Source organism: Macrosteles quadrilineatus, unplaced genomic scaffold (assembly GCF_028750875.1).
Source record: "Macrosteles quadrilineatus isolate MER2022 unplaced genomic scaffold, UCM_ALF_1.0 Scaffold_3__2_contigs__length_128488019, whole genome shotgun sequence".
NCBI lineage: Eukaryota > Metazoa > Arthropoda > Insecta > Hemiptera > Cicadellidae > Macrosteles > Macrosteles quadrilineatus.
In genome coordinates this window covers 26,317,910-26,330,964 of record NW_026542596.1, presented here as the reverse complement: position 1 = coordinate 26,330,964, position 13,055 = coordinate 26,317,910, and the positions used below count along the sequence as shown (strand labels likewise).

The 13,055-nt window shown below is 33.9% G+C and overlaps 1 protein-coding gene across 14 annotated transcripts in view; it reads right to left on the bottom strand.

Moving 5' to 3' along the window:
- Positions 1-13,055, bottom strand: part of LOC128988473 (peripheral plasma membrane protein CASK) — a 266,450-nt gene that overhangs the window by 239,417 nt on the left and 13,978 nt on the right. For 11 of the 14 annotated variants that reach the window (XM_054409787.1, XM_054409795.1, XM_054409789.1 and 8 more), the window contains exons 6-9: positions 11,416-11,487; positions 10,528-10,593; positions 3,837-4,012; positions 1,440-1,562 (exon numbers count right to left, since the gene is read on the bottom strand). In XM_054409787.1, the coding sequence (XP_054265762.1) occupies positions 1,440-1,562; positions 3,837-4,012; positions 10,528-10,593; positions 11,416-11,487 (437 nt within the window). The remainder of the gene's footprint in view (positions 1-1,439; positions 1,563-3,836; positions 4,013-10,527; positions 10,594-11,415; positions 11,488-13,055) is intronic. The other 3 variants (XM_054409796.1, XM_054409797.1, XM_054409801.1) reach the window with 3 other exon arrangements.

The following is a 13,055-nucleotide window of genomic DNA, read 5'->3' as shown; positions in this document are numbered from 1 at the left end:
TTGTTAATCAATGGTATAAAAATGTTAACACTGAGAGATCTGTATAATGATTGAAGTATACAGTTTTAGTATGTATATATATGCTATAGTAGTAATATGTATAGTAGTAATATGTATAGTAGTAACATATACTATAGTAGTAATATGCTGCAATATTCTTTGTGTACTATAGAATTTTATTTCAACTACTTATAATTATGTTTAACTTTTCCATAAAAAAAATACCTGCATTTTTTATGTTTTGGTCTTTGGATCTTTCCAATCCAAATGTTATACACAATTAAATCCTACTAAATAGAGCTGTTTTTTACTACCAACATTATAGTTCTAACCCAACACATTACCGAGGATACAATTTTTGAAAACCATCCAAACATTAAAAAGGTTTAATGGATATGAACATGAGGATGCATAGAATAAAAACTATAGTGAAAAATGTTTTTTATTTCATCAAAATGTACACTCATTTTCAACGCTACTAGCATTTATGTTAAAATTATAAAAGATAAAAGTATGAAATATATTTAAGACTATAGGCCCTACCAGCTACAGTAGTTGTAAGAACAAAAAAAATGTTTAATACATTTCCTGCTAGGTAGTTTTTTTATTATGTTTATTTTTAACTTAAGAAAGACTTAAATATGTCAGATTAAAGAAATGTCATATAAAAACTAAAAGAATTAATAAGAAGTATAAAGAATCTGCATTGTTTTCAAAGAACAACATATCCAATTCAACGTCAGCATTATAAAAAAACTGTTTAATAGTTAAAAGTGGTAGGCTAATTATAACTTTTTGGTTGAAGTAAAATATTCATCCTGATCGTCTTTTACAATTTTGAATAGGACGTATAAAGGTTATATGTTTTCAATTAGTGTTGGGAGGTATTATTTTCCAGATTTTTAATAGACCATTGGATTTGATATTGTGTTACAATTTCAAAAGCAAATCATTTGTTTGAAAAAATGGCAAAAAATCTAGATATTATTATAATGCAAACATCAATGTGTGTATGCAATATAATTAAACCATCAAAAAAACTTTACTCCAAGAAGAAGAAGTAATTTTATTTCCTTTAAAATGTTATTTTTTTACAATTATAAAAATAATACTAAACTATATGTTTATACATTTTACAAAACCAGGTTAAACTGCTCAAACAAACAACAAACCTTGCTGTTAGATTGTTGTACCGTATACAAATACATGCAACTAGATCAACAATGAATTAAACTGTAGACAAACAAAAGCAAAATGCCAATTCAATTTTTATGGACTGTAAGCGTAAAACAAGCAAATTAACAAAAATATCAGCAAAAATATTTCCAAAGAAGGTACAATGCATACATCGATGAAAAGTCTAATGCATAAATAATAACATAAATTTTATAAATATACACACAAAAGCAAAAACCAGAAGAAAAAAAGTAGAAACATACCCTTAGCCATTTATGATTTAACACTTCTTGTATTGTTATCCTTTTATTTGGATCTACAGCTAGCATTCTCCGAATCAAGTCTTTGGCGTTGTCACTGATGCATTCCCACAATGGAGTGTCAAGCTGTAATAACCACACAGATATATTATTGCAATTGTCCCTAATGTAAATATCATTATTATAAATTAAAATACCATGGTTACCTTATTAATTTGTGTTTATCCCTAGATATGGTAAATACTGAAATCCTGTGATGGCAGAGATTTTTTGTGCACTTGGTACTTGTAACTTACTTTACCCAACCCGCCATGTTAAACTTCCCTATCCCAAGCGTGATGTAAACAATTTCTTTACTTCACTTGGTGAAGTAATGAAACCTATTCAAATGACTTTGAGTGCTCGACTTAATAAAATATACCACTATGGAGCCAACGAGTTTAACGCAAATCAGCTTTGCGGTTGAATGTTATTGTTTTTTTCACTTTTAATTTTATCCTAACCTAGCTTTTGTTTGTAAAATGTAAAAGAACCTTACTGTTAGAAGATGAGTGAAAGGTTTATGTTGTGTTTCAAAATAAAAATATCCTGTATTTTATTGTACCTAATCAATAAAAACAGTTCACTTAAAAACAAACCAGTTTATATATTGTAGATTATTTAACATATTTACGCCCGCCCCGTCCTGTATATTGTGGGGGCATGAAAAATATTGTACGTAACCCCCTGTATATTGACGGGTCAGGTAAAATCTTGTACGTTACAGAACAATAAAAGATACGATGTTGTCCCTATATAAAACAATGTGCAATGCAGGACCTTTTCATTCTTTTATCCACATGATAGTCATAATTTAGGGTGCTTTTAGTTCACAAAGAAAGCTGGTTACAAGTAACTTATTTTCAGCGCTTGCTACAAGTGCTTGAGAATCTTGTTGTGTATACACAACAAAAGCTTGCATTTCAAGCTAGTTTACTGTTAAGACAATTGTCTTCATCAAGTGATGAACGGTTATTTTTGCTTGAAAATGTCAAATTAAAAATTCGTAAAATAAGGAAAGTTGGTGTTCATGCAATTAAGCGGAAGAGGTAGGTTTGCGGATTACCATCTATTTCTTAAATTGACATTGGACAAAGTGAGGTTTTCTTCTTATATGAGGATAGAGATAACCACGTTTAGTTACATCCTCAAGAAAGTCTATTAGCATGTAGGTTGAGGCATTTGTCCTATATAGAACCTCTTCCTAAGACTTGAGATATCAGTTCTTCAACATCCATACAGCACAGTTGTTTTTGTCATCGACTGGTTCAGTCAACAAGAGCTGGAAAACAAGTACAAAACGTTCTTGCGTGCTTGTCAGAACTTGTAGCAAGCGCTTGCTAGCCGGGGCAAGCTTTGTCTGTGAACACACACGCTTGATACAATGTAAACTTTTCTCACGCCAGTTGGAACTTGCAAGCGCTTGGCAACAAGCGCTTATAACCAGCTTTCTTTGTGAACATCAAAACAGGTCCCAGCAAGGTTTTGGGTTAAAAGTCCCAAGGTGTCTGAACAAGAGAAAACATACAACACTCAGAACACCAATCTGTACTTATACTTAAACTCTGCAGCAGTTAGATCTTAACAATAATTTTTAAATCATTGTACCGTACCAGTTAACAATAGATAGAGTGCCGACTATACTGAATCTGGTCTACACCCACCATTCAGTAAAGGTTTTATGGAAGATGGTTGTCCTATTAACATTGTTGGAAAATCACATTTTCGTTGTTATGTGGGTTGCATCAACTGTCCTTGCGACACTCGTTTAAGTGCCTAAGTAAATTTTATTTATTTCTTTAGCTTTGTTTTCTCTAACGATCTTGACTTAATGATAAGGGTTCGATTTGACTTGAATATGGTCCAAATTAGTACAGTCGTACAAAAAGATGCTAAAAAGTAAAAAGTCTTATGGAAGTTTATGAAAGTCTTATGTTATCTTATGGAGTGTTTAAAGGGTCCTAATTTTTTTAGGACAGCTAGAATATGCACTGTTCGAAATGCATGATGTTGGGACTCCTATTTGAAATAGGTAGCTTATGGACACTCTGCACATTGAACGGGGAATGGAGTGCAGCCTATGCACACTAGGAAAAAAGTCGGATTGAAATGTTTTTACGATGACTGCTGAGACTGCTTTTTAAAGTACATGGCTTATGGACGCTCTTCACTGCTCTGTGAACGTGTAGAGTAAAAACATGTAAAGTAAAGGAGCATATTGTGTGGGTCCTCCTTTTTTCAGGACAGCTGGTTTTGTTGAGACTGCTTTTTAAAATTTATGGCTTATCAACGCTCTGTACTCCATGGTTAATATGGAAAATTGTGTATACACCAACTTGACAATGTATCAGACCAACTCACATGTAGTTTCCCCTTGCAAATGGTCTGGTAGAGTCTGTCCCTGGTACCCAGGAAGGGTAATGTGCCAGACAACAGCATGTGCAGCAACACCCCAGCAGACCAGATGTCTACAGGTTTGCCGTACTGCTGCCGCTCCACCACCTCCGGAGACATGAAGTGCGGCGTACCGATCCTGCCTGTCAGCACAAACATTTATTTAGAGTAGAAGTCATCTGATTCCCATGTTATAGTTGCAACAAGTTTTGGAATTAAAATTGACATAGTTGAATTAGGCCACAGACAGTATGCTGCGGGGCTGCGGTCAGTTATTGATTGCAGTTGTATACACAACTTTTCTAGCCAAGCCAAACAGAAAGGACAGTTTTCTGTGACCTATATTGTCTTTGATGTCTCCAAATTTATAAAAGAAAAAAGATGAGCACGTCACACTCAGATAGGTGCGTAGTCTTGAGTGGCCTGATGTGAATGTGTTGAGAGGAAAATATAATTTTGGCATTAGTGTACTCTGTGGGACACCTCATTCAATTACGTTCTTTTTTAGTAAAACCTGGCAATAGCTGGTCCATGTCGATGGAATATCTATCTACTACGGTATTCAAATTTAATGGTCTTAAAAAAATAAATTGATTAAATTTCAAGTAGGAGTATTGGATAAAAAGAGGAGCCTTCTGTTTTATAGGAATATTTTAACACGTTGACCGCGCGTGCCGACTTTAGTCGGCGTCGCCAGCGCTCCCAGGTGGCGCGCGCCGACTAAAGTCGGCACCAGACCAACAGAAATATATTGAGTCAGTGTGAGCTTAGCCTCAGACGGAGACGTTATAATCATTGCCAGCCTGCCAGCTTAGAATGCGAGCTTTACTTTGGTGTAGGTTGGTACTAAAATTTCCCGAAAATCCTGTCTGGCAATGCTTTTGTCCCGGTTTCGGGGATTTTTTCTCTTCAACCCACATTACAAAGACACTGGATATGGATCCATGCAGTTCTGCTACCTTTGGGTGTTTCAGTGAACTACATCCACTCTCGGGGTAACGCAGCACAGTCACCACTGCTCATTTGTGATTCGTCAGTCTGAAATATTTGAATGCCAATTGCGTTCGCTGATTCGGTTGCGCGCCGGGGATTCGCCCGCCCCTGGGGAGCGCCTGTAAAGTCGGCGCGCGCAGTCAATGTGTTAAGAAAGTACAGCCAATTGTTCATTGATTGAATTAGGTTGAATAAAAGTAGAATGTCCAATGGCCTTAACTACTTTGACTTTTGTTCACAAGAAGTATTCATTTTCCTTTTTGTTGGGTCATTAAATTCAGGTAGATTGCCCAATGACTGTTCAGTTATACCAGTTTTACGATATTTCAACAAGGCCAAGTTGTTTCACATTTTTATATTCTGCGTTCTCTAGCTTCAAGAGTTGGATCCACCTGGGTTTCATGATATTGACAATCAACAAACATTAAAAATAATAGTATAAAATTGAAGTTTTAAAGTCACTAACTGTTTTTAGTATTTTAAAATGTTCCTAAAATATATTTCATATATTCACTCACACATAAGTTTTGGGTTGTGTCTTTTTGAAGCAACGCAGAAAATAAATTTGGACAGTATCTTAAAACAACAAAAAACAGAACAAAAAATATTCTTAAACTAAATTATGATCAATCAGCGAAAGAGGAACACTTTGTAAATCTTAAGATACCCACAGTTTATGGACAACACATCTATGACTGCATACTAATTTCTAAATCTTCCAAACACCACAAGTATAATACAAGACATAAAAATTAAATAATCTCAACTCATTATAGATTAAAAATTTACGAGAAAAAACAACGTATTCGGGAAAGAAATGTTTTTATGTATTTACCAAAAAAGATAAAGTTTGAAAATAATATTAAACATTTTAGAACAAACTCAAAGAATTAATAATAAATTAATAAACAAACCAATTTATTCTTAGACAAGTTTTTCCACTTTTGTTCACAACAGAACTGTATATGAGGACAAACTGTGTTAAATAGTTAAGGTTTGAAAACTGATGTATCTTAAATGTAATTGATTAATACTATTTATATGTACCAATGTGCATGAAATAAATGAAGAACTTTTGATTATATTTTATTTGATTCGGCAATGGGTTATAGGTGTAGTTTCAATGCATTCGTAATCAATATAGGATTATATTGTTATAAACAGTAGACTCCCGATTGTCCATGAATTGAAGATTAATCACGGTTGCAAAAACTTTAAATAAAAATATACTTTGCAAGTTATATACGTTGTACAGCAATGACCAAGATGTTAAGCGTTAGGAGGCCAATCTTGTGGTCAGACTATAGAGTTTACTTTGCTGACTAGTCTCAGATTACAACCAACAAGATGATAAAAGGTTTTGTGTGTGTTTAAATTTTTTTCTGAACAAAGGCTCTCCAATATTGTTTGTTTTGTAAAAAAAAGAGTTTGGAACAAATTTAAAAGGTATCTACAGTGCACATTAACATTTATTTTACTACCTTGCATTCAGTCAATGTCAGTTACTTCCCAGGCACTTAAGGAAAGGTTTGCTTTATCTAGGATTTCGGTTATCGACGATCACTCAAACACTCATTATCATAAATAATCAGTAGTCTACTGTACACTTGCCACTTAGCATTACTAAGAAATAATAAACAACTTGTACAACACAATATATAATTATCCACCACCATTAGTGAATTATGTGAAATTGTGTCAATGACTTAATAAATCATGTGCTTCTTAAAGAAGGTTGTGCAGAGGCCTGTACATTTCCATGAATTAATTGTATTACACTTAATTGGTGAAACTGTAAAACATTCACATCCTAACTGATACAAATTATTGTTTACAAAATGCAAATAACCAGAAAACTCAACAAAATTATAATTGACAAGGGGTTTTCTTTCACATACCAGGAAAAATTATGATAGTTCATCCGTACCATAAAAAATTCCCCTTCCTTAATTCTTTCTGATAATTGGTTCCGGCTAGAGCCTCAGCCTGTGGTAGACTTTATAAACTATGAACTCCATAAGTTAGGTATGTATGATGATCAGTTATTGTTTTAAAAACAATGCACAAATAAACAATACTCTTAAGAGGGTAAAGGCTTTTAAGAGAAATTAGTTCTTCTATATACATCAGCCACGAATACTAGAAAAATACCAGTATGGATCATAAACATAAACAAATGACGTTGTTGACCCGAATCCTATATTAGCATTGAACATATGTTTTGGCAGTTCCATTTAAGCAATGTTAAATAATGTTTATTTTCGGGCCAAAAACGTCATTTGTTTATGTTTATGATCCATACCGGTATTTTTCTAGTATTCGTGACATCAGCAGAATATACAACTTACGTGCAGTAATCAGTTTGGATCAAATTGCATTCAGATTTGAATACCTTGAGTCTAGGGGATCATAAATTAACAGTCAACTCAAAAGGTTCAAGGACATTTTTCACTCTCAATGGCTTAGTACAGGTAAAGTCAAGCATTTGTTAACGTAATATTTGAACATATACGAATCTGAAAACTTGGTTTCCGTGAATGTTTCAATACTAATTAACAAATAAAACATTGATTAAAGGTAGACACTTATTGGAAAAAATTAAATAATACATTATTTGTATGTTTTTTACTGCTTATATTTAACCTGCATTTAGGTTGTAATCTGGATTAAATTATTTTTAGGGTTTACTAAAACAGTTGATATTTCTGGAGAAAACCGCACCTTGCAGTTATTTCTGTATTATCTTCAAGTTTTAGGAAATAATTTTAGATTCTGAAATCTCGACACTTTTTTAATTTCCAGTTCAGTGACAACATATTTGCCATTGTCACATTGCTAATGCCAATTCAACACAATGATACAAAATCATAAGTAGTGCACTCAATTAACATTGTATGCCTTTGGCTATGTTTCAGTCCACAACAAGCAGCAAAAATAAATTTGCATTTAAATACCGTGCTAAACAGTTATTTCAAGTGTTGGTAAACTGATAAAAAACCATGCCATTTACTGAAATGAAACTAACTTTGAGAGCATAGGAGTAAATTGGATATAATTCCTTTGTCGTTCTTTATTTTTTAAAATGTTAAGCGCTGAACTAAAGAACTCTGGCTAGTTACAATTTAAATTTTAGTTCAAGAAAATATTTGTTGAAAACATCAAGTTTTCTACTGGTGATCAATGATAAACGTCCCTTTTCTTGAAAGTGTATTTGAGTTGTGTACACTTGAGTACGCTGAACTATACTGTGTACTACACGACAATCAAGAGTTTCATAGTTTTTAAAACGAAACAAACAAAAAAAACTTTGCAAAAAAAAATCCCAGACAAAACTTGAATTAACAGATACATACTTGTACAGGGTGGGGCAATGAGAACGCCACAATTTGTTTTAGCTGTCACATGTTAATTGTTGCAACAACGAATGGTCAGCTGTGCTTATAACATCAATAAACTATGCCATTTTAGTAAATATTATGCCTGAGGCTATTAATATTAATACTGAGATTTTGATGTGGAAACCTATTTAAAAAATAGTGATTCTTGTGCAAAAACCCAGAGATTGTTTGGACCACATTCCATCCTTGGTCAACATGGCGCTGTTCCAATTACTTTAAGTTTGAGGTTTTTCAAAGTCGCCCCACAGATTTGCTTGAACTGAAGCTTAGAATCGTCCAAAAACTAAAGTGAACCTGAAGAAATGCTGGAGGAGTATTTAATGGAGTTTTCAAGTGCCTTAAAAGGAATGTAGGACAAGGACGTCACTTGCAGGATTTTGTTCTCAAGAAATGGAAAAATGACTTTGTAAAGTTAAAATTGCAAAAGATAAGCTGTGTTTTGATGTGCTATTTATATCTATAGGGTGAATATTATTGAGTTTGTACAGCTTATAAATTGGGGTGCTTTCATTGCCTCACCCTGTAGGCCTACAATGATACTAATTGAGACGATAATAACGTTTTCATAACCGTGAGAGATTATGATAATCACCATAGGACCGCAGGGGAAATTTGGGATTTTGCCGCGATTGGGGATGACAATGATAATGTTTCCGTGATTGTGTCTTTCTTTTGACAGCGACCACCTGAAATACACTGGATAAGAAAGTAATAGGAGACAACCATAATAGTATTATTTCACCTACTACGGAAAAGCAAAAACATCCCTGACTATAGGCTAATTGTAATGTAAAAGTATAATTTCCATCTCTAACTGCCATTCATTTGATGTCAGCCAACGTCCGATCCAACTAACCTCTCTTTCCTTCTCCAAACCCTTCAATGACGATGGTACATTCATTGGTAAACATACTTTCACACGCTTGTTACGATTTAAAATGTAGATAAGGAGAGAAGATAAGTAATTTTTTAAACTGCTTTTTCTTGACCCGCCCTAAATTCTCCCAATGCTTTGGCGCCATCAACATCAAACAGTGCTGCCCCTAGGCACATGCCTAGAAGAAAACATTCCAGATTTCGTTGATATTACATGTAGTAGGCCTATAGTTCGGTAAAAACTAGTGATGTGTTGATACCAAAATCTATCACTTCTTGATACCAATAACTGAAAAGTCAAATCTAAATGCTCGATACCAATACCATTTTTTTAGGTTTTGCCAAATTTTCTAAATTAATTGGTTGTACTAGACCAACCCCTGTCTTTATGTACTTCCATATAAAGTATTTTTGAGGTGTATGTTTGTCAAAAGAAAAGAATTAATGCAGCATGAAAAATTCTAACCAGACAATTTAAGAGTAAACCCTTCTAAACGTATTAAATAACTACCATATCAAGAGTAAATGAAGATCTAACAACAACAACAAAAACTAGAGGTGTGCCAGCCTGATATTTTCAGTCAAATCGAACTCGAGGTAATATCATGATCATCTACTGTGGTCGAGGAGACATCTTCCACGTCTTCTGAATATCTTCCTTAAAATCTGAATGTCTTCCTCAACCACGGAAACATCATCACTGTATTTGGCTGTTGAGGCAAAAACCTAATTATCACTCAGCGGTAAGGGAAACACCATCATCGTCTCCCATGGTCACGGAAACGTTACGAACATCTCCCACGATCGCAGCAAAATTCTAATCATCTCCAGTAATAATAAGGTGGAATAAACATCATCATCGATACCTGTGCTTATGAAAACGTCATCTTCATTTTGCCTGATCGCGACAAAATCATGAGCATCTCCCAGAGTCATGTAGTCATCATCATCATCGTCTTCCCCGATCGCGACAAATTTCTGATCATCTCTAGCGACCCAATAGACATCATCATCGATTCTGCGTTCTAATGTCATCTGTCTTGGGTGATTGCGGCAATAACAGTAGTTTACCGATCACGTGATCTTTGCAGACGTGTTGGGTATTGGAATCCACTTTTGACGATTGGTTTTCCATACTGATACCAATGTCCAAGTATCGATGATATCGAGAACCGACTCATTCTAGTAAAAACCTGTGTTTTAAACAAAAATATATCCATCGCAAGTACTATTACGTACTAAATCATCTATTTACTAACAGATTTACCACACTGCTCTAAATATAGCGTGACTACGCAAAAACAAAACTATAAAGCTCACTAAAAAAAAAATCATAAAGATCTAACCATGCCAAGCTTGCTGAGCATAGAGTGAAATAAGTTAGTGAATACCATTACTGTCAGCTGCCTCTATTTTCTCCAAATCTGGTAGGTGATCGAGTGAAAGACAGTTAGGTGCTAAAAAGAGAAACACTCAGTGAGTAGTAGTAAAATTCGCTAGATACAAATCGGTGAACGTGCTGGTTCAAAACTTGCTATTCATCACCAAGTAATTTTTTAATTTTTTTATATAAATAAAATGTTCATAAGGATTAATTAGTTAAGTTATGTCTTTACTACAGAGAGACGGAAAACTATTTACAACTAAACATAAACAATATACACATAGTTTTAATTTTTTAAGACCGATAAGACTTGCCTTATCCGCAGTTTTACTTTTTAAAAATTACGATTAAAATATGTATCATTGCTACATATCTCTCTTGGTTCATGAGTTTTTGAATAAGTGAGAGAATACAATCTCTTAAAAAGCTAGGCTAAATTGGAAACTGGATTTATTGTAAGAGTTCCAAACCTTGGATAAAATAACTTGGATTTCAAAATGTTTGGTTTCATCTTTAACTAAATGGATTAGCTATAATCTACAATTATTATGTAACAAGTTCCATCAAAATAACAAAATGTAAAATGGTTTATCACAAAACTACAGGTTAAGTACCTTGGTATATATATATAATTTATATCACAATTAATTTTTTTAGATGACTTTTATTACTACAAATCAAACTTAATTTTTTATCAGTATAAACAGCGCTTAACTTTGATCATAAAAACATTATGAAAGTTTTGGGCATTTCTTTTTAGAATTATTGATTTTTGTTGGTTACATTTACAACTACAATACTGCAATTTAGGTGATAGGGACTAACAAGTTTCAAACCAAGCGTTTAGTTTGTTAATAAAAAAACACAAAAATCACCACACATTACGGCGCCTTACCCTCTCGATCGGAACTGAGATAAAGCTGGCCTTGGGGGCTAAGATTGGGCCGAGACATTGATACAAAACTCTCTGTCCAAACAAATACATCAATAAACACTCGATTGAAACAGATGCAAAGTTTTTAAACATGTAACAAAAGTATTAAACAATTTTACATTGGAAAGAGGAAAAGATATAAAAATAAACATTCAACAGAGAGATTTTGTTGTGGACTGTTACAAATTAAGAGTCTTCATCACCCTGCGTATTGGGGATATGGCCTTGGGGGGAAGGTGTTGTAGACGGGAGGGTAGCGCGGGGTCATTATGCGCGCCGTTATGAAAACATTGTAAACACACAACTATTAAATAGACACGTCGGTGATTCATCTGCCGCCTGAGCCAAGTTTTGTAAAAGGCTAGTAGCCTCCGACAAAACATGTTAATTTCATCCACCGTTTCGGAGGCCGTTTTTCAACAGATGTTCTTGAAATTTGGTATCAATGTAGTTGAATAGTTATATTATAGCTCTTATACCTCAAAAGGTTGAAAATGAAAAAAATAATTAGTTTTATAAGTGTTTAAAAGTGACTCAATTTACATTACTTTAAGATTTGTTTGTGCTTATACTATTGATTTTCTTGGATATATCATGTATGAGGGCCCTAGAACCAACATTAATCTGTAAGGGAAAAAGGTTTTAACATTATATCTTTACACATGCCCTCTGGAGCGAGGGACGTCCAAGGCATGTTTTTATTGTTTTCGCAGGGGTGAAGAAGACTCTTCAACCAATGTATCACATTAATATTTCAAAACACTGACTTATACCAAATTCTTTGTAAAAAAGTTATAAAATATGAATAAGGTTTTTTTTATCATGACAAAAATCATAGTTCTACAAAACCAATATTTAATTTGAACACTTTTACTACCCATTTTTTTAGCTGCAACCATTTTAATTACCAAACCAAAATGTAATGACCTAGCTCAGGTAAGTTACGCTAAGAAAATGTAACCATTTTTGTGCTTAGGGACACTCCATAATGTGAAACTTCAAATATAACAGACAACCATATTTCCAATCACGTTTAACTGGAAACATCCATGACAATAACTCACTCATGCTGTATAGGTTACCTAGGACTATCTACAACTACAGTACTGTTCCATTGTCTGGTTTCTACTATAGTTTGTTCAGCATTCCATGATGCTTCCATCCTTCCTATCCCCTAGATTACAATTACATCACACTTAGGAGTAAAATCCTTGTTCTGTCTTTGCCGTACATGGTTTTGTAACTTCAAGGAAGCTAGACTGTCATCTAAATCTTCAATTTGAAGTACCAGCCTAGCACAAGCCACTTTGGTGTTAGAGTATCTGAACCAATAAATGTTCAAGTTTGCTGGTAAACATTCTGAAGAATACTTGATGCAACCATGTTGCAAGCTGTCGCATTTGAGTATACACCTACATTGAGTAGGTGTATACTCAATGCTGTCGCTGTGCATGACTGAATTAAAGTATTTGAGCTGCAAGAGTATTAGCTTGCGGACAACACATAAATAGTTCAATATATATTCACGGTTTCCATTTGCAATACATTGTAAGGTAGAATGTTGATTATCTGACATTGCTACATAAAAATATACAGAATTT